Here is a 27,316-nt window from a genome sequence, read left to right as displayed (position 1 = left end):
ACAGCATTCAGCAACACATTCTCACACATGTAAACGTTTTTTTTTTTTTTAAACATCCGTTAAACAAAACAAAAACCTAACAATTAATTTGAAATATTTAAGAATCAAAACTGTCACATACTGCTTCAGCACATTTTAAGTTTTTAGATAAATCTAAACCCTTAGTTGTTGTAGGGATGCATTAAAGCGTTTGTTTTATTGGATGACTGTCATAACAGTCACGCCAAGAACAGTAATTGTAAAGATGTGCAAATGAAACATAATATTGTAAACTCTTAAATTAATATCTAAGCATGTCCTCGAAGACTGATGTTCCATTTAGGTGACTTTGTCTTTGTATCCATTTCATATTTAGACACATTGCAAATGTATGTGAATTTAATTATCGAAATTACAGTATATATTATTTTTCGGGAAGTGTTAACCATACATATCAAAATAAATGAAAAATGTTTTTCCAATAAAAAAATATATATTTATAAAATAATGTATTGTTCAGTTATAAGCACCATATTCCACTGTTTCATAGTTTTTAGTTGGAATGCTTGGTCTGGAAAACAGTGCCGTTTCTATCTTGTTCAATGTTGGTCGATGCTGTGCACCAATAGCACTGCAGTTGTACAAAGAGATCTACTCCCTCCCCCATCCATCCTCACCACTGTAGTCAGTAATGCTTCGAGCCCGAGATGAGAGGATGAGGCGTTTAAACGCTCAGATTTGATAATATGCATTTATTTTTCATCTCATGGTGCCTATATATGGAGCTTTCTGGAATACAACATATTCGTTGTTGATGGATTTTCGCGTTGGCCTTCATATGCTGAACAATATTTCGATGGGATATAACGTTGTATTGTAAGGACCGGGATGACAAAGAGAATGGGATACCGAGACTGGAGATGGCAGGCACTTTGGTGGCATCATTTCTTTCTCTTGTGGACTACAATAAACGGACAGACTCGTTACAGCATCCCGGAGGAACTAAAACAGGGCTCGGTGGTAGGAAATCTAGCCAAAGATTTGGGTCTCGGACTATCAGAGATTTTTGATCGTAAACTGCGTGTCGCCTCTGAGGCTGGTGAGCAGTATTTCAGTGTGGATGCGGGGAAAGGCGAGCTGGTGGTGAATGACAGAATAGACAGAGAGGCTTTATGTGGACAAAGCTCAAGCTGTGTTTTACCTCTGCAGGTTGTAATAGAAAACCCGCTACAGTTGAACCGGATAGAAGTTGAAATAAGAGATGTAAATGACAATGCTCCAAGTTTTCTCAAAAGCGATAACATATTAGAAATCGCTGAATCAACCGTTGTAGGTGTTCGTTTCCCCTTAGAGAGTGCAGAGGATCCCGATGTTGGGAGTAACGGAGTAAAGACGTACACACTAAGCAAAGATGATTGCTTCACTTTAAAAGTTAAAGAAATTGAAAATGGACGTAAAATTCCAGAATTGGTATTGAGTAAATCCCTTGATCGCGAGAAAAAAGTAATACACGATTTATTTCTTACTGCTATGGACGGAGGCAATCCGGCCAAGTCTGGAACTTCAAAAATAACTGTCAATGTGCTTGATGTCAACGATAATGTGCCACTATTCGAAAATACGTTTTATAAAGTCGCTGTTCAAGAAAACAGTTTAAATGGCTCATTTGTAATTAAAACAAAAGCAACAGACATAGACGAGGGTCCAAATGGAGAAATTGAGTACTCGCTTGGTAAACACACACCACCATCAGTGCTGTCACTATTTCATATAGATACTGTAACGGGAGACATTTATTTGAAAAAAGAGCTGGACCACGAAACTCAAGCTTCATATAGAATAGACATTAGTGCAAAAGACAAAGGCTTTCTTAAAATGGAGGCTCACTGCAGTGTGCAAGTCGATGTCTTAGACGTTAATGATAACCCACCAGATATTGTTCTGACTTCAAAACCTACTGCTCTTCCCGAAGACTCTCGCAGTGGAACAGTAGTTGCTTTGCTTAGCGTCCGTGACCTCGATTCCGGTGACAACGGTAAAGTGACGTTAAAACTTCCCAAAAGTTCTCCGTTTAATCTGAAAGCATCATTTTCTAATAATTACGCACTGGTTACAAGTGGTTCATTAGACAGAGAAAGATTTTCAGAGTATGATATCGAGATAACAGCCACTGATTCAGGCTCTCCTCCTCTGTCCAGTAAGACAATTATACCTGTCATCATCAGTGATGTGAATGATAACGCCCCTTTATTCACTCAGCCATCCTATAATGTGTATTTAAAAGAGAATGGGGTGCTAGGCTCTATACTGTACTCAGTATCAGCATCTGACCTGGATTTTGGTGAAAACGCTAAAATCTCCTACTCCATCTTGGACTCTAAAGTGCAGGACGTGTCTGTCTCGTCTTATGTTTACATTAACTCAGATAACGGCAGCATCTACAGCATGCACTCGTTTGACTATGAGAAACTGAAGGTGTTTCAGATCCAGGTGCAGGTGTCAGTACCAGATATGTTCGGCCTACCAAATATGTTCGGGTGTATTTCCGTCGCATCCGTCATCCGTCATATCCGTCATATACTCACCTCCCTCTGCTCCCAGCGCTATGCTGCCACACACCGGCCGTCTGCGGAACTGCAGCCGGAGGAACTCGGTACAGCTTGTTATGTGTGTGTACTTAATTATTTACAATTAAAAAATATATATATTCTGCGTTACTTTAGCCAACACTTTTATAATATATAAGCCTGATCATGTCGTTGAAAGCAAGTACAGATGTTCTCCCTTTTCCACAGTTCTGTGTGAACTTCATCTAAGGTAGATGCTTTGCTTCTGCACCAGTTTAGCAGAAGTCTGTTTTGTAAGACTGGTTTTGTTGCAGTCTGTTCATGCTATGTGTTTCTTGCGTAAGACTATATACACACGGAACACATGTATTACAGGGCTGTACCCAGTGTGCTTCATAAAACATTTTTGAAGCTTATTTTTTTAAATTAAGCCGTTTCCATGTTATAACAGCATCTCGTTAAATCAATATCGGAAACAATAATTGTCTTTTTGTGGTTATTTAAATGTAATTTATGGTGCTATTAGAGTGCTTATAGACTGACCCGTTAATACAGATGCCCCCCCCCCCCCCCCCTTTGTGTGCGGTGAGCTGGAGAGAAGGCAGTCTATTTATTTTGGTGAAAAAAAACCCCCTAACATATATGGATTGAATCAGAATATTGTGTTGGATCAAAACATATTGTACATTTTGAGAATTCTTACATCTATTACAATACATTTTGAGCTTTGGACAATGTTTGGATCAAACGAGCCAGAAACAACCTTAAGCAGCCACCACTGGAATATTATTGCAGTAATATCATAATACTAGTAGCCTTATATTAGTGTAGCCTAATATTGATCGACAAATATTTAGAAATAAATCTGGTTCTGCCTGCCTGCCTCATCGCACTATGCCCTGCTGCATTACCATGTATAGTATTTACATTCATAATGATCCTTTTTTGTTGCAGAGCTTTAGAGGCTTTAAGAGACGAACTGTCAATGATGCCAACTTGGCGACCTACAAACTAGATATAGCAATCTTGGAGCTATTGCGGCTAGCTACTTTCATTGGAAAGAGTCTCTAATTTTTTGTATGTATATATTTCATATATCCATCCCAAGCTTACCTACCCAACTGAATGAATTCACACATTCAAGTAAATAGAAAGACAGCACAGCATTCAAGTGTTTATTGAGAATTTGAACTTCAACGTTAATGGAAAAAGCTCCAAACTTTTCTCTACAGCCCTTAGTATCAAGAAATCCTTCTAGTTCCTTTTACATGTGGATAGGAAAACAGCACAGATTGTTCAGAATATATGAGGAAGCCATCAGGGAAGCAGCATGACCCAAGGCAGGACTGCAGAGACAGGTTCAGCCACGACCCGAAGTCCACGACCCGAAGTCCACGACGGGCAGCGTCCGGGAAAACCAAACTTGAAGGTAAGATATCAAATGATGATCTTCATTAATTGCAGTGACAATTTAGTCTATTCTGACATTTGTTTGTGTGAGTTAATCTTTACCTATGATATCTGGTTGCAGAAGGGACTGCAATAGCCTGGATGTTGGTCATCAGAGTAGATGCCCTGCAATTCTCCTCTTTTACCTTTCCCAACATATCCTATGAATAGAAAAAGAAAATATTGTAATTGAATCACACTAGGACCACAACACACTAAATATGTAATGACACATAAACATTATTATCCAGAATAAGAAGTCTACCTGGTTTGCAGTTTTTGTAAGGCTCCAAGCATCCACGGCAGGTGTCAATGGTGTACATGACGTTGAAATCCTGCTTGTATGAAGCAGAGAACAAACTCCATGTAGCAACACCTGTGTAAAACAAGCATTTCAATAGAGCCATTAAAAATATGCATAGACACCACAGCTGTCGTATACTGCTGCACCTTCACTGAATCACTTACTCTCAAGCCAGCGAAAGTGGGCCCCTCTTCTGAAAGACACAGTGGACATTGTGTCTCTGAAGGTGGTACACACTAGAGTGAGTGATGAGTACGCTTTGTCACCTTCCTGGAGAACCACTTCCATCAGAAGGTCCGAGAGAAGACAGTTTGGCAGCTGTGAAGTATTGGTCAGACTAGATCAAACATATTTAACAACACATTGACTAGACTGTTGCCAGCACAATCGAAATACCAAGATTCTTTGGGCTTCAGGTAGCAAAAAGACACATTTTTAATATTAATGTTGAATATATCACACACATTTTTCTTATGTTTTGTTATTCTTCTCCTTGAGGTAAAAAACAGCTATCAATAAAGTTAAAAAAAGCAGTGAGACATAATAGTTGGAAATTCTGCCGTGATCACAGGTCGTTTTTTAAACAAAAAACAGTTACTGCTTCACTGAAAAGATATTACCTCCAATATGAAGCACATGTCGGACTTTTGAAACTGGACCTTTGAAGGAAAATATAAGGTGTGGGTCATGTGATTGTTTAATTACATGTGTATACAATTATCAATATGTATGCATGTGTTAAATAATCTGGATCTGTCCGTGGCTATAAAAATCACATAATATCAGGATGAAAATGTAAATCAGTGTCAAAGAAACTGTTGTCTATAAAGTAACATTTAAAATGTATGATTTACCCTTCAATCTGGTACCGTTCCATGAGCATAATGCACCACCATTTCCGGATCTGTGCTATGTCCCGCTAAAAGAAAATGTAACAATAATAAAGTTGAAAATGAATGGAACCTCATCATTTGTCTACTCAATGTTAGCCCCCTCTTCCCCCTGAAATACTAACTCAGAGGATAAATACTGACCTCGGTAAACCAAAGTAGAGCATCTGTGCTGAAGTTGAGTGCATACTGTGAAAGGATAAAGATCTGTTAAGTTATGAGTTTCAAAAACTAACAAAACCCCTTAAAAAAAAGTGTCAAGGGAGGAATTTACCATCAGTATGAAGACACCACAGTCATTGCCCGTGGTTTGGTGAGGCTAACCCTGTAAGAATTTGGAATATAACAGTGATGTTCATGGTCAAATGGAAAATAAAGACATGTGAAAGCAGGTGTATGAGATGGTGGAGAAATGTACCTTGACGTCTCTGCCGAACTTTACTGTCCACTGACCTGGAGCAATGCGGTGCGCTAGGTCACTGTCAAAAGAAATGATAAGACATGGGAATTGATTTGGTGAAGGAACGCTATACACAATATAATTCATGTTTTTGGATTTCCTTACATTGAACTATTGCATGCCTTAAAAGAGGAAAGTTATGAAAGCCACTGAACGGGGCTAAAATAAAACAAACAAAAATACGTTTACCAGCCGCTGAACAAAGCTGAACTTGAAAACAACCTTTGAACAAGGCTTATAACAAAATGAATATTATAATTCATAGCATCCTGTTGCAGACTCTTTTTCTTTTGGTTCCACTAAGGACACTCCAGACTTTGTGGAAATGGAGATATATTATAAATGAATTTGATCAGATTCAGACCCCTGGTCTACAAGATGGTTACTGCAGTATTAGAATACTATAAACTATTTAGAACTCCCATACAAGCCACAGAACGGTGAGGGGGTAATCATGTTACAAAAACCTAAATATGTCCTTGTAGGAATTGTCCCCAAAGCCATCTGGCTTAAGAGGGTCGAGCAAATATAACTCTCTCTTTGCTGGCTTGATCACCTGTCAACCATTGACAAAATAGCTGAAATTAGACATAATCAAACACCAGAAGAAAACCACACAGCACAACTTATGTTCATTTTGTACATGCTGGTGAGATCATTTGGAACAGACTCACGCAAAGCAAATAGTGATCTGCCTTTCCTTGCTGCCGACTCCAGGCAGGGATGAAAACCATGTCCTTGGTGGCCAATTGGTCAGCCTAGTATTTTAAACAAGGGATTTTAAGTTGCTGTATATCAATTTCAAGAAACATAGGTCTCAAGCAACAGGAACTTACTGGAAAACTGGCCAACACGTCAGCTGTTTTGGACTTCCAGGTAGGAACCACATACATATCCACGATGTATATATCTTTGCCCTATATTGATAGTTTTTCAAAAAAAATGAAATCTTCATAGAAGTATGTTCAACAACAAGAGACAACCACACTTCACGAGATTGGAGTTTCACCACTAAACAGCTATTTAGAAAATATGTGTTATTCAAAAGAAAAAAGCAGGCCAATGATGTCTGTTGAAAACCGTACATGTCTTTGGGTGGCTTCTTGTACCATCTTCAGGCACGTGTTTCCAATCTGAAACAGTAACAACAGTAAGTTACCTGTGCCATTTATTTGAGACAAGATGAAGTTGGGAGGAAAGCTCAAGTATACCTACATTTGACTCCATGCACTGAGGAAGACCCAGGCTCCAAAAGTCCTCTCTGGTCAGGCACACATCACCCTCCTTCACAATGACCTCTGCTCCAGGCCTATTGTGGTCTAGCACATAGCTGAGCTGCAAATAACAGATTGCAAAACATACTTCAAGCCAATAGAAAACATAGAAAAATTAAAATCAAAACAATGCACCTCCATCACTGTGCATGAAGTAAACATATATCTACCAGCTTGTCTTGAATCGGATGTAGATCCTTTGCGTATTTCGCACCAGAGAGGGCATACTGGTGGTCAGCAACTGACCCCTCCGAATCCAACTTCGGTTCAGCTGTTATTAGATAGACACAAAATAAACAGTATTATTGAAGTACCACACATGAAGTATACCTAAAATGTGTCCTTGTATTGATAATCAAAATACCTCTCAACATAGGCCTGATAAAGGGCTTCAGCTGAGACACATTCACACTCTGTCTCAGCTGAGCTCCTGTTGAGCTCAACAGGGTTGCCACACCCTTGTTGGTGATTGAGGAAACCACATAAGGGCCAAACCAGTTGCACTCCAGTTTTCCACCTTTTCGGCCCTCCTTCCTCTTATTCGCTCTTAGGACCTCATCTCCAACGTTAATCAGGAAAGATTTCACATTCTTTCCCTTGCGTTTTTCAAAAGAGATTTTCTGTCTCTGTTGTGCTATTTGGATGTTCTGGTAAATCTGAGAAAGATATGTAACAGTTATCATTTACAGTCCTTAACATACGCTTGCATTTTTTAGGAGTTATTATGTTTTAAATATTGCCATTTTATTCTCACCTTCGAGTGCAAATCTGCAATGGTTGCAGCCTTTGCCTCAAGCTGCTGTTCTGCCTCATCAGCAGGCACCAAAACAGAGGTATCATCCCTGTCATTGACTGTAGCATTTATAACACCCGGGACGCGAGGGTGCCTCCCAAACTGGGCAAAATAGGGCGTGCACTTGGTTGACCTCTGAAAGCATAAAAATTCCTTTTAGTATCTCTGTTGAGTATTGTTTCCATCTGCATTTGTTACAACATTGTACCTGCTTTGAGGTGTTAATGCTCGCCACAATGCCCCTCAGATGTAAATCCCAGTCATTCTGGTCCTCTCCACAGTACTTTGCAAGTGCTTTTTTTATGTTTTGGTTTGTACGCTCATCTTGGCCATTGCACTGGGGATGGTACGCTGAAGTGATGCAGTGTTTTACACCCAGTGCATCAAAAACACCACGGTTGACCTGCAGATGGTTTAGTGTACACCAATTACCAAATTACCTGAAAAATCGTATTACATTGTTACACATAACACATACACTGTATTAGATAGATTATTGTACCTCATTGACAAATTCCCGTCCTTGGTCGGTAATGATCTTCTCGACAAGACCGAAATCGAGAAGAATATTTACAATCTTTTTTGAGACCTCAACAGCTGTTTTGTGGTAGAGCGTTTTTGCTACCACCCACTTCGTGAACAGATCAGTCGCTGTTAGAATGTATCTGCAATATAAAATGCAGAATGTTGTAAATACATACAGAATCACTGTAAATGATTTCCTTTCTTTTTAAACCAGATTCTTCACGTTTAGAACCTTTAAAGGAGGTTACACATGCTTCAGCCCATCATGATAGTACCTTTTGCCCTTAGCAGTGGAGGGAAGTGGGCCAATGAGATCCACACATGTCTCACTCTGTTTCAATGTACACATACAACACATTTCTGTAGATCAATAATCAGTCAGTCAGTCAAAAACTCCCACCCATTTCTTCACGTCCTCCCGCATAGTGGACCAGTGGTACGTTGCCAAAACCTTCTCGGTGGTGCGCCTTCTCCCTGCATGACCTCCGGAACCCAGGTTATCATGGCACTCCTTCAGGACATTGATAATTTGGTCCTTGGTGCACACAACCATCCTCTCATTGTCCTTGTATGTGTAGTACAAATCTCCAGCTGGCACAACAGGAACAACAAAACAATCATTTAGACATGTGTAGAGATGACATTATGACTAAAAGCTGTTCAAGAAATCCAGTGGCAAATGTGGTTTAGACGTAACAACTACAGTAATGTAAAGTGTGTATAAAAAGAAAAAGGAGAAACAAGCTGTGGAGTCCTTGCGATTTACTGAAAAATGTTGGAATTGCAATATGATAAACCATTAGAGGTATGATCACTTTTGCACCAAAAAACACCATTAGATAAATAGATAGATAGATATATACTTTATTGATCCCTATAAGTAAAGGGATGTGATGATGTCACATGTACAGGGGGTTTATACCTCATAATAAAAACGTATGTTCGTGACTTAACCATGGTCTTATTCTGTTACTTACCTTTGATCAGGTATTGTTTGGATGCCCTCCGAATTAACGCCTTCCTTTTATCATGCTTTTCAGCGGCGATGGTGAGATTGTGGTAACCACCATTGAGCACGTACTGCTTTATCTCAGCATAAAAGCTCTCCATTTCTGTCATGAAAGTTAAAATGGTCGCGGTAATTATGGGGAAGCGGAGGGATCTAGATCGTTCACACATAACAAGCTGTACCGAGTTCCTCCGGCTGCAGTTCCGCAGACGGCCGGTGTGTGGCAGCATAGCGCTGGGAGCAGAGGGAGGTGAGTATATGACGGATATGACGGATGACGGATGCGACGGAAATACACCCGAACATATTTGGTAGGCCGAACATATCTGGTACTGACACAGGCAAAGGATCAGGGCTCTCCGTCTCTCAGCAGCAACACCACTGTCCATGTTTTTATCCTGGACCAGAACGACAATGCCCCCGCTGTTATTTACCCCTCCTCCGCTGTCCTGGGCTCCCTCTCTCACCAGAGGATGTCCCGCTCTGCTAAAGCGGGTCACCTGGTTACTAAGGTGACGGCCGTGGATGCTGACTCGGGCCATAATGCCTGGATCTCCTACAAGCTGGCGGAGGCCACAGACGCCTCTCTGTTCACTGTCAACCTGTACACAGGGGAGGTGAGGACTAAACGCGCTGCGTCCGAGCAGGACGACTCCTCTCAGAGGCTGCTTATAGAGATCAAGGACGACGGGGAACCGATGCAGTCCGCCACCGTCACGGTGTCCATCCTGCTGGAGGACGGCCTCCATGAGCCCATCTTAGACCTCCGACAGAAAACGGCCGAGCCCAGCAGGAAAACTGGGAGAATCACCCTGTATTTGATTCTCTCTCTGGCCTCGGTGTCCGTGCTGTCTCTGGTGACTTTTCTCATCTTAGCGGTTAAATGCATGAGGAACAGCAGCAGCAGCGGTAGTTGCTGCATGACACGAAGCGACTGTGATAATTACAAGAACCCCAACAGAAACATGCAGATTCAGCTCAATACTGATGGACCTATAAAGTACGTGGAGGTCCTGGGAGGAGACATGATGTCTCAGAGTCAGTCCTTCAGGTCCTGCATGTCTCCAATGTCAGAGTACAGTGATTTCACTTTGATTAAGCCCAGCAGCACCACTGACTTTACGGAGGTGATCAGTGTTCTGGATGCGTCTTTACCCGACAGCACGTGGACCTTTGAGAGCCAGCAGGTGAGCATAATGACTGCAGGTGATGTCCCCATCATATATATATTTTTTAATTCCACATTTAAATTACTTTCTTAATTGTAAGAACTGAAAGCTGACCTGCTCAGTCTGCTTTTTATCAGCTTCGCTTGCTAAATTGTTTACAGCATGAGCACTGTGGTTTTGTTTTTGTTAATTGTACACTAAGTTAATGCTCTTGTAAAATGTCCAATTATTAAATAAAAAAAGCTAACTCAACACCTAATTGAAATGCTCGGACTTCTTGAAATTGCCAAACAGAGTGTGGCTAAATTAATAACAAATACATGATGCAGATATACATTTAAAATATTGCTTTGAGGATGGCAAATGGTTTCATTCATTTTGTATATAAGAAGAACTTCCAGAACTGTATTTAAAGGTCAACTATTATGCTAAATTAACTTTTTCATTCATGTCTTTTACATAAACATCTGTAAAGATATTCTGAAAGTTTCAGGAAAAAAATATTTGCTCACTTTTTGTCCTGATCCATTTATATAAAAACCTGTCTGAAAATGAGCTGATCAGATTTTGGCCACTTTATGATGTTATAACGATGTTTTGGCTTGTGTAACCATTAGCCAATCACCAACCAAGGTAACACCCGCCCACCTTATCACCTGAATCTCCTCCTAGAGCACCATTGTGTTATATTTAACCAAATATCTCGCAGAGGGGCGTGGGGAGGGGCTCCTTATTTTCATCTGAAGTAAAGGACAGAGAATCAGCACTTTTGAAACAGGGCTGAAACCGAGGGGTTTATGGGATGCTAAAATGCACGATCTGTTTGGTGTTTCAGCAAAACACTTCAGAGACATGCTTTGTATATCTGAGATATATTATATATTGATGAAAAACAGTATAATAGGGGACCTTTAATACATGTTTTGTTAGGGAGGATAGGGTTTTATTTGGCTTTTCCCAGTCAAATGTGTTCATGTTATTGTCTGGGAAGGCCCATTGTGTTAGATTTGAGAAATCTCACATGGTTTGAGCAACACAGTTGTAAAACGAGAAGAAAAGCATGGATCATACACCTGTCCAACACGTTCTCACTCTGACCTGTCACTCCCAGCAGTACATGGCTGATGCTCATAAGCGCGTGTCTTTAAAAGCACAATTCAGTCCCTTCCCTATTGGATGTTCGTGATGGATGTGTTCACCAATGGCATACCGAGTCGTACAAAGAGATCTACCCCTCCCCCTTGCAGCCTCAGCACTGTAAACGGTATCAATGCAAAGAGCTCGAGGACGGTGGATGATGCACTCCTATCGCGAGGCTGAAAAGGAAATAGTTAGTTTAAGCTTCAGACATGAATAAAGGTGATTCATGTATTTGTATGGAAATAGCTAATGCTCGTTGGAACTGGATATTAACTTCGGTTTACTCGATGGGAAACCTATTCTAACGGACCGGGGATGACAAAGAGAATATACCGAGACTGGAGATGGCAGGCGCTTTGGTGGCATCATTTCTTTCTATTGTGGACTACAATAAACGGACAGACTCGTTACAGCATCCCGGAGGAACTAAAACAGGGCTCTGTAGTAGGAAATATAGCCAAAGATCTGGGTCTGGGATTATCAGAAATGTTTGAACGTAAACTACGTGTCGCTTCCGAGGCTGGCGAGCAGTATTTCAGTGTGGATGCGGGGAAGGGCGATCTTATAGTGAATGACAGAATAGACAGAGAGGCTTTATGTGGACAAATTACGAGCTGTGTTTTACCTCTGCAAATTATTCTAGAAAACCCTCTCAGTTTACATCGAATCGAGGTAGAAATTAAAGACATTAATGACAACTCGCCTAATTTTCATACAAAAGAGATGTCATTAAACATTTCTGAAAGTGCAGCAGTAGGAACACGTTTTCTCTTGGACAGTGCAGACGATTCTGACGTTGGCAGTAACTCAGTTAAATCCTACGTGTTGACTAAAAATGACTGTTTTATTTTGAAAATGAAGGAAGTTGAAGACGGCAAAACAGTCCCGGAGTTAGTGTTAGAGAAGCCCCTTGATAGAGAGAAGAAATCAGTTCATCAGCTACTACTGACTGCATTAGACGGGGGAAATCCAGTCAAATCTGGTACCTCACAGATTACAATCACAGTGCTCGACGTAAACGACAATTTTCCTGTTTTTGATAAAAGTGTATATAAAGTTACCTTAGGGGAAAATACTGCTAAAAATACGTTTGTTGCAAAGATAGTGGCAACTGATGCTGACGAGGGAACTAACGCAGAGGTTGTATTCTCGTTTGGCTCGCGGACACCAGAATCTGTCTCATCAGCATTTGAAATTAATTCATTAACGGGAGAAATACACTCGAAAGGAGACTTAGATTTTGAAAGAGCCTCGTCCTACATAATTGAAATAATTGCAAAAGACAAAGGGGTTCCCGAAAATGGGGGTCATTGTCGTCTACAGATAGATGTTTTAGATGTTAATGATAACACTCCAGAAATTGTTCTTACCTCTGAACCGCAGCCGGTGCGCGAAGACTCACCAAGTGGCACAGTGGTGGCTTTGATCAACGCACGTGACGCTGACTCCGTTAATAATAGCAAAGTCACATTACGAGTATCAAGAGGTTCTCCTTTTAGTTTGAAACCATCCTTTTCTAATAATTACGCACTGGTTACAAGTGGTGCTTTAGACCGAGAGAGTTTCTCAGAGTATAATATTGAGATAACAGCCACTGATTCAGGCTCTCCTCCTCTGTCCAGTAAGAAAATTATACCTGTCAGCATCAGTGATGTGAATGATAACGCCCCTTTATTCACTCAGCCATCCTATAATGTGTATTTAAAAGAGAATGGGGTGCCAGGCTCTATACTGTACTCAGTATCAGCATCTGATCTGGATTTTGGTGAAAACGCCAAAGTCTCGTACTCCATCTTGGACTCTAAAGTGCAGGGCGTTTCTGTCTCGTCTTATGTTTACATTAACTCAGATAACGGCAGCATCTACAGCATGCACTCGTTTGACTATGAGAAACTGAAGGTGTTTCAGATCGAGGTGCAGGCAAAGGATCAGGGCTCTCCGTCTCTCAGCAGCAACACCACTGTCCATGTTTTTATCCTGGACCAGAACGACAATGCCCCTGCTGTTATTTACCCCTACTCCGCTGTCCTGGGCTCCCTCTCTCACCAGAGGATGTCCCGCTCCGCTAAAGCGGGTCACCTAGTTACTAAGGTGACGGCCGTGGATGCTGACTCGGGCCATAACGCCTGGATCTCCTACAAACTGGCGGAGGCCACGGATGCCTCTCTGTTCACTGTCAACCTGTACACAGGGGAGGTGAGGACTAAACGCGCTGCGTCCGAGCAGGACGACTCCTCACAGAGGCTGCTTATAGAGATCAAGGACGACGGGGAACCGATGCAGTCCGCCACCGTCACGGTGTCCATCCTGCTGGAGGACGGCCTCCATGAGCCCATCTTAGACCTCCGACAGAAAACGGCCGAGCCCAGCAGGAAAACTGGGAGAATCACCCTGTATTTGATTCTCTCTCTGGCCTCGGTGTCCGTGCTGTCTCTGGTGACTTTTCTCATCTTAGCGGTTAAATGCATGAGGAACAGCAGCAGCAGCGGTAGTTGCTGCATGAGACGCAGCGACTGTGATAATTACAAGAACCCCAACAGAAACATGCAGATTCAGCTCAACACTGATGGACCTATAAAGTACGTGGAGGTCCTGGGAGGAGACATGATGTCTCAGAGTCAGTCCTTCAGGTCCTGCATGTCTCCAATGTCATCAGAGTACAGTGATTTCACTTTGATTAAGCCCAGCAGCACCACTGACTTTACGGAGGTGATCAGTGTTCTGGATGCGTCTTTACCCGACAGCACGTGGACCTTTGAGAGCCAGCAGGTGAGCAGACAAAATATGGCCTTTAGTGTAATTTAATATCATTGTTCGCATTTTTAAACATATAAATGACATCCGATCATATGTTTTCATCTCTTAAGCCAACAAATAATCGGTCACAAGACGTTATCTTTCTTTATTCCTTCTTTGTGTTCTTTGTACCTGCAATCCTCCTTAGCCGATAAGTGCTTAGAGTTTCGGTGATATCACCTCCTGGCTACCTATGTAGTTCAAACGTATTTAAGATTCCGTCATTTTATATTATAATTGTGTTCCATTGGCATTGTCAGTTTATAAATGCAACAAATTATTGAGCTTAAAATGTTCATCACTCTATAGACTTCTGTTGGTTGCGTATACTGTCGGTTTGCAAAGAGGATGTTACCTTTAACACTGCCTTATTGTTGTTTGTGCTTTAAAATCCTACTTTTGTAACAATTCAAATGTTCTATAGCTCTATTTGCATAGGGTGAATTGCCCTAATGTGGGACATTTTTTGCGTTTCAGACATCTGGAATATATTGCGATATGAAGCCGATACAATAAATCAAAATCCAGTACCATTCTGAAATCCCCAGGATGTGTCCTAATCAAACCAAAAGAGAAAATGCAGATATTACACTCATAAAAGAAATGGTAGACATATCAGTACTCTTAGTGCCAAGTTGTCTCAGACAATCTGCATTTCCTAATGTGGGACAGTTCTGTGCAAAATGTGGGACACTGAAAAGTCTATGTTAAAAAGCCTCAGTCACCTTAATTCATGTAATAAAAACATCTCAGGTCAGTAACACTCAAAGCTAAATGTGCAATACCATGTTCAGCTATGTTACTTTCATAATGTTATTGTTGTTACAACAGAAGATGTTTTTCTTTAAATTGAAGTTGAATGCATCAATCTGGTGCACTTTGAGGGCAAAATTAAGAGATGTATGGATACAGTTCTCAACAATCATATGAAACAGAACTGTATATATTTCAATAATCAAAAAACCATTAGAATATGCTCACAACCAATAACACATATTTGATAAACTCTTCTCTCCTATCTTTATCTTACCTAGTCTGCATTTTTTATTTTTTATTTATGCATATTCGACTAATCACTCCCCTTTTAAACTGTGTTTTTTTTATATATAGCACATATTGGAATGATGTCTTAACTTAGGCTATTTTTTACAATGTGTGTTGGAAGGATTTATTAAATTACTATAAATGTTTTGGCTTAAATTAATTGTCATCTTTTAAACTCAGACATGTATCCCTAATATTATCCCTGACTTTGTCATATCATTTTAACAGAGATGCAGCCACTCCCAATTATTTAATATAATTTGCCCTTCACCTTAAATATCTAAAATACTGCATTAGAAGACTAAAACCCAGTAAATAACCATTGCTCTTGCACAATCCATGCCCCTTTTAGAACTGTCCCACATTAGGCAAATCATACTGTCCCACTTTGCGAAACATGTTTCCAAAAGTGGGACGATGGAACATTTGATTGAAATAAAAAATATAGAGTATATTTACACCATATTATAATATGTTCTGATGAACAAACATATCATAAACACATCCTGATAAAAAACTTGCAAGATTGTTTTATTTATACGAAATTTAAAACCTTAACATTACATTTGTCAAAACACTATATGTCACGGACCTTTGGGTGGTCTTCACACAGGGTACTTCCTGTTTGAAGGTTTTCCCACCCTAATCTGTGATTGGACATTTGAGAAGTCATGTGATTTTGATCGCATGACAACACAGCTTGTGTTAACCCGTAGTTTCATTGACTCTCATTTGTTTGCGGAAGACCAATTTGAGCTTAGGTGTCCCACATTAGGGCAACTCACCCATTGAGTTACTTCATTATAAGATGTTAGAATGCTCTCCTTTAAGCTGTATGAATGACACTTGGTTTCCGCACCACGGCACCAGACAGTTGGACAGCCACACACTGAACACAGTGTTAACCATGCAGCACATCACTTGTTCCCGATTAATGTCAACAAAAATAAAAACGTGTAAATAACCAGAACCAGGAAATATTTTTTTATTTTATAATTACATTGATTTTGCCTTGAATTGACATTATGGGAAACCTGTAACAGCTGGCATCGTATCATTTATTTCATACACTGGCATATTCAAGGGTGGCTGTGTCTTTAAAAGCTGTGCTCACCCCCTTTTTATTGGATGGTAGAGATGGATTTTGTTAACCAATAGGATTCAGAACTGTACAAAGAGATCGACTCCCTCCCCCATGCAGCTTCAGCTCCGTACCCACTTACATGGCACAGAGATTGACGAGAGGGAATGATGCTTTTCTCTGAATTAACAGAGAATAACATTTATTTAGTTGTTGGTATGAAGCGATTTTTTACCTTTGTTTTGGATTAATGCTGTATGGCAATGGCTGTTTACTATCTGCTTTCCCATCACCTAAATGGGGAATCATTTTAACGGATTGGGGATGACAAAGACAATGGGATACAGAGACTGGAGATGGCAGGCGCTTTGGTGGCATCATTTATTTCTCTTGTGGACTACAATAAACGGACAGACTCGTTACAGCATCCCGGAGGAACTAAAACAGGGCTCTGTGGTAGGAAACCTAGCCAAAGATCTGGGTCTGGGACTTTCTGACATTTCTGACCGTAAACTACGTGTCGCCTCTGAGGCTGGAGAGCAGTATTTCAGTGTCGATGCGGGGAAGGGCGAGCTGCTGGTGAATGACAGAATAGACAGAGAGGCTTTATGTGGACCAAGCGCGATCTGTGTGTTAACTCTGCAAGTGGTGATTGATAAACCGTTACAATTGCACCGAGTTGAGGTGGAAATACAAGATGTTAATGATAATTCTCCACGATTCCCTTCGCAGGAAATAGCATTACAAATAGCCGAGTCGACAGCAGCGGGGGCACGTTTTCCATTGGAAATCGCGCAAGATCTTGATGTTGGAGGAAATTCAGTGAGGTCTTACACTTTAAGTAAAGACGATTTTTTTAGTTTAAAGATAAAGGATATATCTGGTGGGAGGAAAGTCCCAGAGCTAGTGTTGTCTAAATCACTCGACAGAGAAAAAAAAAATGTTCATCAGCTTCAATTAACTGCTATTGACGGGGGAAACCCAGTCAAATCTGGGACATCACAGATAACTATAAATGTGCTGGATATTAACGATAATTTTCCTGTATTTGAACAAAATGTTTACAAGGTCTCTGTAAGCGAAAATACCATACAAGATGCATCTATCCTAAAACTTACAGCTGAGGACACCGATGAAGGTCCCAATGGAGATGTAGAATATTCATTTGGAATGCACACACCAGATATTGTCTCATTAATGTTTGATATTAATTCATTAACCGCGGAAATACGGCTCATAGGGAAATTAGATTACGAAACAATTGCAAATTATGAAATAGACATTAGTGCAAGAGACAAAGGCACTCCAGGAATGGAAGGACATTGTACTATGCACATTGAAGTGTTGGATGAAAACGATAATGCTCCAAACATTCTTATGACATCTCAACCAAGCTCTGTGCCTGAGGACGCACCACGTGGTACAGTGGTTGCTTTAATCAGTGCACGAGACCTTGATTCCGGTGTTAACGGTAAAGTGACATTACAACTCCCTATGAGTTCTCCTTTTAATCTGAAACCATCTTTTTCAGATAACTATGCACTGGTTACCGGAGGTGCTTTAGACCGAGAGACTTTCTCAGAGTATAATATCGAGATAACAGCCACTGATTCAGGCTCTCCTCCTCTGTCGACTAAGAAGATTATAAATGTAAATATTACTGATGTAAATGACAACCCTCCTGTATTCAGTCAACCAAAATATGCAGTTTATTTAAAAGAGAATGGGGTGCCAGGTTCTATACTGTACTCAGTATCAGCCTCTGATCTGGATTTTGGTGAAAACAGCAAAATCTCGTACTCCATCTTGGACTCTAAAGTGCAGGACGTTTCTGTCTCGTCTTATGTTTACATTAACTCAGATAACGGCAGCATCTACAGCATGCACTCGTTTGACTATGAGAAACTGAAGGTGTTTCAGATCCAGGTTCAGGCAAAGGATCAGGGCTCTCCGTCTCTCAGCAGCAACACCACTGTCCATGTTTTTATCCTGGACCAGAACGACAATGCCCCCGCTGTTATTTACCCCTCCTCCGCTGTCCTGGGCTCCCTCTCTCACCAGAGGATGTCCCGCTCCGCTAAAGCGGGTCACCTGGTTACTAAGGTGACGGCCGTGGATGCTGACTCGGGCCATAACGCCTGGATCTCCTACAAGCTGGCGGAGGCCACAGACGCCTCTCTGTTCACTGTCAATCTGTACACAGGGGAGGTGAGGACTAAACGTGCTGCGTCCGAGCAGGACGACTCCTCTCAGAGGCTGCTTATAGAGATCAAGGACGACGGGGAACCGATGCAGTCCGCCACCGTCACGGTGTCCATCCTGCTGGAGGACGGCCTCCATGAGCCCATCTTAGACCTCCGACAGAAAACGGCCGAGCCCAGCAGGAAAACTGGGAGAATCACCCTGTATTTGATTCTCTCTTTGGCCTCGGTGTCCGTGCTGTCTCTGGTGACTTTTCTCATCTTAGCGGTTAAATGCATGAGGAACAGCAGCAGCAGCGGTAGTTGCTGCATGAGAGGAAGCGACTGTGATAATTACAAGAACCCCAACAGAAACATGCAGATTCAGCTCAACACTGATGGACCTATAAAGTACGTGGAGGTCCTGGGAGGAGACATGATGTCTCAGAGTCAGTCCTTCAGGTCCTGCATGTCTCCAATGTCATCAGAGTACAGTGATTTCACTTTGATTAAGCCCAGCAGCACCACTGACTTTACGGAGGTGATCAGTGTTCTGGATGCTTCTTTACCCGACAGCACGTGGACCTTTGAGAGCCAGCAGGTGAGCAGTGATTAGGACAAACAATGGCTTATACAATTGTTATGACTATTAAGATTCAGTAAATGCAAAGAAAGCACCTATTTGACTTATACTTATAACAAGGTAATATATCCTTAAAATCCTGGATATGGAAGTCGATGTATTTGAAATGTAAATGTAAATATGATATTCATATATAACTCAAACTGTGTAACTTTTGTGCCACAGTGGCTATTGAAGTTTGACCTGAATAGTGTGTTTGGTGTTGAAAGGCCTACAGAGCTGATCGTTTCAGAACCACAGGAATGGACAGCGACAACGACTCATGGGGCATACCAACCCAGTCTCATAAAAAAACGTGTAATAACTACGTTGGTCCACAACGTAGGATGTAGTATTTCTCCAAAAACGCCTCTGAAATTGTAAAATACCTACGTTTTTTTTCACCATTCATTCCAATGACTGGCGTCTATGTCACGTGATCTTCAAATTTCTCCCTGCAGAAAAAAAAAACATGGCCGAACTTCGTTTTATTCTCGGTGTAAAATGCCTATTTTAAAGTTAGTTTGGCCATTAAAATGCGTTTTGATGTCATTTGATGCGAGAAATATGAGTTGTTATTTCAGATTATGTGTGCAGTGGATGCACATGATCTTTAGTTTGCTAGTTATTACGAAGATTACTTCAGGAAATTGTGTCTATACAACGTTTTCATTGTCACCAAGGTGGTTGCTAGGGATGCTGCTATCAATATTATTTCTGTTATGTTGTGTAACTGTTTAATGGTGTTATCTTTATTGCTACCCCCTTCCCCGTCAATGTATAGTGTTGGTCCACAGCGCAAACGTATTAGTTCAAAATCCGCATCTAAAATTGTGGCATAGATAGCCTACACGTTATGTTCCCCTGTGCAATTCTCCATTTACTCAACAATAACACATAATTATCCTTGTGTTTATTTATTTGTTTGATTAATTAATAAACACAAGTTGGAGTCCGTCAGGACCGAGGGTCGGAGCAGCTCATTTGCTTTACAGAATATTACACCCGGAAGTAAGTATTCTCTCCGCTTCGCTTGACAAACCCTGTGATAGTCCTCAAGCTCTGTGATTGGAGAGTGTGCAGAGCGTCGAACAGCACTTGAAATGGGATGGAACCACGGCAGAATGTCCAAAACTGGATTTGAACGGGTCCACCACGTCCCCCCCTCCCCCACCCCGTCTCCAGAACTACACATGCTGGCTATTCTGTTTCGCAACATGTTTTCTATCTATGGCACGTCTCTGGGAGTGTAGTTTTAAAAGACGTTTTCGTATTTCCCATAATAAGAAGTGGCCAGTATTAAACTGTGTACATCCCTGGAGGTTTAGGGGATAGGAAACATTCAAATGTAACCAAGATGGTTTCCAAATCTATTAGTAAACAACTAGAATTTTTAGCTTTAAATATTGAAGTAGCAAAGGGGCAACAGGTCATGGTGGTGGGCTGCTACAGACCCCCCTCAGCTGTCAAGGACTCTTTATCTTCTTTGGCAAAACTTTTATCTCAACTAGACTACAAGGAAATAGTACTGCTTGGTGATTTTAACTGGGACTGGTTAACTGCAGTGTCAGAGGATTTTAAAAACCTTTGTATCTCTTTGAATGTTACTCAGATTGTTGACAGTCCTACTCGCCCTAACATTAAGTCCCCAAATAAATCCTCCCTAATTGATCTAATTTTAACTAATGTTCCCCATAAATATTCATCTGTGGGAGTATTTGCGAATGATCTGAGTGATCACTGTGTTGTAGCCACAATTAGGGACACTAAGGTCCTAAAAGTTAAACCTCGCATTATCAGTAAGAGAGACAAAAAACATTTTGTGGAGCAGGGTTTTGTGCATGATCTGTTTGATTTTGATTGGGGTAAAATCGATCTGTGTCCTGATGTAGAAACTGCATGGTCTTATTTGTATCTTGGTTTTATGGAAATTATAGATAGACATGCACCCCTGCGTACTTTTAGAGTGAAGGGACGAGACAATCCTTGGTTTTCTGCTGAGCTGTCTAGTCTCCTATATGAGAGAAACAAGGCCTGGGCAAAGGCTAGGAAATCAGGCTCAGAGGTAGAATGGCTGCATTTTAGGCAGCTAAGAAATAGCTTCACATCGCAAATCAAAAGTGCTAAATCAAAGTACTATTTGTCAGTTACCACAAAGAATCTAAATAATCCTGGAAAATTTTGGAAAGCCATAAAATCGATATCCACCGGTGATATCCGTAATGAGCTACCTCCGTGCCTTACCACAGCATCTGGCACTATATCGGACAGGGCCACTATGTTAAACTGTTTTAATGAGCATTTTGTGTCTTGTGGCTCTCTGTTTGATTCTGTCACTAACTCTGCTTCTGTGAACACCACAGTCTGTAACTCTGAAAAAGGTGTTTTGGAAAACCCTTTTAGTTTTACTCCTTTTACTGTTGATGTTGTTCGTGAAGTTTTAACCAAGTTAGATCCTAAGAAACCAGCTGGCCCAGACAATTTAGAGCCTTTCTTTTTAAAGATAGCTGCTGATTTTATTGCTCCACCGCTCACTACTCTTTTTAACCTCTCCCTCAGCACTAACACAATTCCAAAATTGTGGAAGTCAGCGTATGTCCTGCTAAAAAGGTGGGGAGGCCACTTTATTAAATAATTATAGGCCCATCTCAAAATTATCAGTTCTGGCTAAGGTGCTCGAACGCCTAGTGAGTGAGCAGGTAAAGGTGTTTTTATGTACAAATGACATCCTGTCTAAACATCAGTCAGGCTTCAGAAAGCAACACAGCACCATCACTGCGACAATGAAAGTGGTGAATGATGTGGTGAGTATTTTAGACAATAAGCAGAGCTGTGCAGCTCTATTTATTGACCTGTCCAAAGCGTTTGATACCGTCGATCATCGCATTTTAAAGCAGAGGCTAGCCAGTATAGGCATGTCCAGCCATGCAGTGGGGTGGTTTGAAAACTACCTCTCTGAAAGGTCCCAATGTGTTCACTTTGATGGGCTGTCTTCTGAGTGGTTAAATATTGCTAATGGTGTTCCTCAAGGTTCTGTTTTAGGTCCACTTTTATTCTCCATCTACATCAATAGTTTAGGTGAAAATGTGGATGAAGCTACTTTTCATTTTTATGCGGATGATACCGTGATGTACTGTGCAGGTCCCTCCATTAAGGAGGCTGGTGTTAAATTACAGACTGTTATTAACATTATTCAGACTCAGCTCTCTGAATTAAAGCTTCTTTTAAATATTGAGAAAACCAAGGTAATGCTCTTTTCTAAAGCTAAAAAGACACCAGAGCATGTTTTAGATATTGTAACTACACAAGGAACAAAACTTGAAGTTGTTGCCTGTTACAAATACCTTGGTATCTGGCTTGATGATTGTCTCACTTTTAAACTTCATGTCAATAACCTGCTTAAAAAGCTGAGGGTTAGGCTAGGTTTCTTTTACAGAAATAAGTCCTGTTTCTCGCTTGAGGCCAGGAAAAGGCTAGTCACTGTGACCTTTTTACCTGTGCTGGACTATGGTGATTTGATTTATATGAATGCACCTGCCAATTGCCTGATCAAGTTAGATGCTGCGTATCACAGCGCGCTAAGATTTGTGACAAACTGTAAAGCATTAACGCATCACTGTACCCTGTACGCAAGGGCTGGTTTGCTTTCACTAACTGTACGGAGGCTCAGTCACTGGTACATTTTTATTTACAAAGCCATGTTAGGGAAACTTCCATCCTATATCTGCTCCCTGATCTCACGGCGAAATGTAAGTGGCTACTGCCTGAGATTGCATGCTGTAGTTTTATTAAATGTGCCAACTGCTAGGACTTTCTTAGGGAAGACAGCTTTTAGATGTGCAGCGCCACTGTCTTGGAATAGTCTGCAACTGAAATGGAAACTGAGCAATCTGGTGCCACTAAATGTTTTTAAAGCTCGGTTGGATGCTACTCAATCGGAAGCTGTTGGTACCTGTTCATGTGGATAGTTATGTAAATTGTAATCCCTGTGATGATGATGTAAGATGTCCTTTTGTTGTTCTGTTAATGTTTTTATGTTTCATGTGGAACCTACTTGAGCAGGTCTCCCTTGTAAAAGAGTTCAATGATCTCAATGGGATTTATCTGGATAAATAAAGGTTTAAAAAAACAAACAAAAAAAAAACAACATATAATTAATAAATGGGTGAAAATTGCTTGTGCCCATAATGGGTAGCATTACCCACATGCCAGCTAAGGTCAGAAGAGCTTTATTTAACAGCTGGTCTTATGTTTGTGACCCCTCCTGTTGTTAATTGATGAGCCTGAAACATGCACTTGTCAAGGTTCAGAGGCACATTTTGCAAATATGGCAGTAGCCATCGATCATCTTAAGATAAGATATACTTTATTGATTCCAAGCTGGAAACATTTGCGTTACATCAGCATGTGTAACAGTTGTAAATATGCAGTGGTGTTTATTTGTAAATCATTTAGTATAATCACACACATTTTGTGTTTTATATTTAATAATTCTGTGTTCTTTATTTATTGATTGTTCAATACCTGACAAGGCCGGAGATGAAAAACTTTGGTCGCAGGTTCCTCAACAGTGCATTACAAGTAGGGTTGGGAACCGAAACTCGGTTCCAGATGAGAACCGATAAGAAAATGCCGGGTACCGGGTACCCATACAAAATACACAATTTCGGTTCTGCTTAACGGTTCCTAATCGCGGTAGACCCTGTATTCCAGCGGGTCCGTCTGCACCGCGGTGCTGCGGTGACCCGGTGGAATACAGGGCGGACCTGGAGAATCACAGAACGGCCGGTCGTCAGCGGGCCGTTGACGGCCGGCTCGGTACGCTGACGGCCGGCACCGCCCTTCATTTTTTTAAACGGCATCATATAAATTGCGCTGACAGGCGACAGAGGTCCACAGTTGCCCCGCAGCGATGCTCCCCGCCCTCCCGTAGACATTTCACGAGCTCAGTCACTTCATAACACCAAAGATAGGTCGCGGTAAACACTCTGAAGTGAGGCTCCACTACACTAAAAAAGAAAAAGAAAAGGCAAAGTGTAATGCCTGTTAATAGCTTGCCACAGGCATAGCTCAGTTAAAATAAAGCACAGCTATTGTGCAATACATTTGTATTGCATGTATATTTTTTAGTAACAATTTCAGTTAAAGCTTTTAAGAATAAATATATTTTTGTTATCTAAACGTTTGACCTCTTTATTTTACAATTTTGGAATCGAAACGGGGAATCGATAAGAACCGGAATCGATAAGCAGAACCGGAATCGAAATCGGAATCGATAAATTTCAAACGATACCCATCCCTAATTACAAGACATCTATCAATATGTGTGTACCTCCACCATTAAACTGTCGTATTCTGCACATTTATTATACTATCTACATACATCTTATATAAGAGTATAATACATATGTATAATATCAGTTAAAATAAGTGCTTCAACATAGTTAACATTGCTGGAGGTATACACAAAGTTTTTCATTCATTGCATAACTACACCGTTTGTGAATATGATATGTCAATAAACCTTAGAAAATCTTGAAATCTTGAAAGGGATGTGCAAAATAGTCATTATATACAGTCTTTAATTAACTATTAGTAGACAATAACGAGTAATGAATATACTTTATAGGGATCCTATTAATATCTAATAATAAAAATAATGAAATGCAATAACATGCTTTAACCACTAGGTGTCCCTTTATATCAGCTGTGCACCTTTATGGTGTAAATACAGCCTATCTACCAATTGGATCAAATATAAAAGTCAGCCGAATTAGTGTTGATACTGCAAGGAGACGTATTGTGTGAAAAGAAATGTAAGATGTTGTTTAATGGCTGATATATTTATGATCCACGTCACGTTTTCAGTGTTGGCGGCAGTTCCTCATGTTTGTCTAGAAGTCTTCTCATCAGGGCTCTATAAATAGAGAACTACGGCAGATATGTAATATTTAATGCAGCCGAACCGTGTATTACAATGCCGTTATGTGATGACTTTCAAAGAGAAAAGCAAGCACACTCGGAATAAAGTGTTTTCGGTCTGTTTCCGGTATTTGTTTATGACGATGTGATGTGAGACGTGAGACTGGAATTGCACAGGGGAAAATAACGTATAGGCCTATGCCACAATTTTAGATGCGGATGTTGTTAAACTAATACGTTTGCTCTGTGGACCAACACTATACATTGACGGGGAAGGGGGTAGCAATAAAGATTACACCATTAAACTGTTACACAACATAACAGAAATAATATCGATAGCAGCGTCCCTAGCAACCACCTTGGTAACAATGAAAACGTTGTATCGACACAATTTCCTGAATTAATCTTCGTAATAACTAGAAAACTAAAGATCATGTAGGCTACATCCACTGCACACATAATCTGAAATAACAACTCATATTTCTCGCATCAAATGACATCAAAACGCATTTTAATGGCCAAACTAACTTTAAAATAGGCATTTTACACCGAGAATAAAACGAAGTTCGGCCATGTTTTTTTTTTCTGCAGGGAGAATTGTGAAGATCACGTGACATAGACGCCAGCCATTGGAATTAATGGTGAAAAAAAACGTAGGGATCTTACAATTTCAGAGGCGTTTTTGTAGAAATACTACGTCCTACGTTGTGGACCAACGTAGTTATCACACGTTTTTTTTTATGAGACTGGGTTGGGCATACAGAGGGCAGGCACTTGCACACATAGACATCAAAGTGGGCTTGAGCCCCTGCCCTTTTTCTTCCTCCAGAGAAAGTGCCCTTTTTTATTTTTTATAAATGAATATATATCTACTGCTGTTTGCGCACAGTTTCCCTTTCCAAAAATATATTGATTGAATACAAAATTAAAATATCAGGTCGGGAGATTAGACTGTGACGTTCCGTAGCTCTCCCTCCCTCCCTCCACGTCTCCTGCACAGCGGTGCGGACATCGGCAGTCACTTCAGACAGACAGGTAGCAGCACCTCCCACTTTACTTGCCAATGTTATGCCAGCTTTTCTTGGCTTATTTTGAAGGTGAGTGGTGATGAACAAATTACTAAACTGCCAGTGCCTCAAGTTTACAGCTAATTAGCTAAAAGACAATAACAAATATAGTTAACTAAGGCAGGCTACTAGCTAATGGATAAATTAGCTCAAGGTTTAGCTAAGGCAATTTATCATGGGCATACAGGCTAATGTACTGTAGGCCTACTTAAGGGGAGACACTTAAATTCAATATAGTCAAATGTGTATCTACAGTAATAACGTCATCACAATCGCCACATTGATATGCAAATTAGGCGTTAACTAGGCCTAATTAAAATGCGCTAATTTGCATGCAGTTACCAAGGCATTGCAGGTGAAAAGGATAAAACAAAAAACATATCACCTCACAACTTCCCCATAGTATCAGTATTTCCCCCTGAAATGTTATGTTTAAATATGCAGATTAGCTTTAAATCGATGAATTCAGACATTTATTTCCATTAGAGTGAAAGAAAACATGGAAGCAAAATAGACCAAAATAATACATGAAAAAACTTCATAATTTTGATTGTTGGCTGCTCATGTAATTACTATTAATTTACTAGTTTGTTGTCTGCTCTTGTGCTTAGTGAATACTAAAGAAGACCATTGTCTCTGTGTTAGCTGATTATTTTGTAGAATTATGTTGAGTATCAAAGAATTGCGTGAGTGTGAGGGTATTCAAATACATTGGTGAGTAAGTCAGAGATGTGCAACTATATTTAACTTTTTGTTTTAAATTTTTTTTTTATAAATGATTTTGGGAAGTGCCCTTTTTCTCACTTGAGCACCCGCCCCCCAAAATGTCTGTGCACGTCCCTGGAGGGCACACTGTTGTTGAAATCCTCAAGGGACCAAAATAAATAAACATTAGACCAAGAAACGTATCCCTGTTTTAACTGATTACATGTACTGGATATTTTGTCGTACTATACGCTGATTATGAAATGTCCCTTTTACAAGGCCATGGAAAGTAAATCTGGTCGTAAAGTCAAATGCGAGCAGATAACAGTAGACCGTCTTC

At 40.6% G+C, this 27,316-nt stretch overlaps 2 protein-coding genes and 2 long non-coding RNA genes across 34 annotated transcripts in view; 2 read left to right on the top strand and 2 right to left on the bottom strand.

Moving 5' to 3' along the window:
• LOC117555816 (protocadherin gamma-C5-like) overlaps positions 1-27,316 on the top strand; it is a 248,914-nt gene that overhangs the window by 199,050 nt on the left and 22,548 nt on the right. For 4 of the 29 annotated variants that reach the window (XM_034230805.1, XM_034230804.1, XM_034230799.1 and 1 more), the window contains exon 1: positions 16,704-19,261. The exons of the other annotated variants lie outside the window; for them this stretch is intronic. In XM_034230805.1, the coding sequence (XP_034086696.1) occupies positions 16,778-19,261 (2,484 nt within the window). In that variant the 5' untranslated portion in view covers positions 16,704-16,777. Of the gene's footprint in view, positions 1-16,703; positions 19,262-27,316 lie in introns of those variants that run through there. 29 annotated transcript variants of the gene reach the window in all.
• On the top strand, positions 569-15,512 carry LOC117555822 (protocadherin gamma-C5-like). Its single transcript, XM_034230839.1, has 3 exons — positions 569-2,475; positions 9,592-10,437; positions 14,329-15,512. Exons 1-3 carry the CDS (start codon positions 868-870, stop codon positions 14,362-14,364), a joined length of 2,490 nt encoding a protein of 829 aa, XP_034086730.1. The 5' UTR covers positions 569-867; the 3' UTR covers positions 14,365-15,512.
• On the bottom strand, positions 4,845-7,731 carry LOC117555850. 3 transcript variants are annotated; one of them, XR_004570457.1, is made up of 10 exons: positions 7,678-7,731; positions 7,288-7,579; positions 7,094-7,194; positions 6,865-6,984; positions 6,735-6,782; positions 6,486-6,566; positions 5,608-6,407; positions 5,464-5,514; positions 5,334-5,378; positions 4,845-5,218 (listed from the first exon to the last, which is right to left on the bottom strand). It is a non-coding gene; the product is annotated as an uncharacterized LOC117555850 (long non-coding RNA). The 3 variants fall into 3 exon arrangements; XR_004570456.1 differs by having other exon boundaries at positions 4,858-5,218; positions 5,608-5,668; positions 6,324-6,566; positions 7,678-7,718; XR_004570455.1 differs by having other exon boundaries at positions 4,847-5,218; positions 5,608-6,566.
• On the bottom strand, positions 8,056-8,702 carry LOC117555851. The gene is made up of 3 exons (XR_004570458.1): positions 8,642-8,702; positions 8,219-8,381; positions 8,056-8,119 (listed from the first exon to the last, which is right to left on the bottom strand). It is a non-coding gene; the product is annotated as an uncharacterized LOC117555851 (long non-coding RNA).

The sequence above is a fragment of the Gymnodraco acuticeps genome, unplaced genomic scaffold (assembly GCF_902827175.1).
Source record: "Gymnodraco acuticeps unplaced genomic scaffold, fGymAcu1.1, whole genome shotgun sequence".
Lineage (NCBI taxonomy): Eukaryota > Metazoa > Chordata > Actinopteri > Perciformes > Bathydraconidae > Gymnodraco > Gymnodraco acuticeps.
Note: the sequence above shows the minus strand (reverse complement) of the source record. Positions and strands in the feature narration are given on the sequence as shown.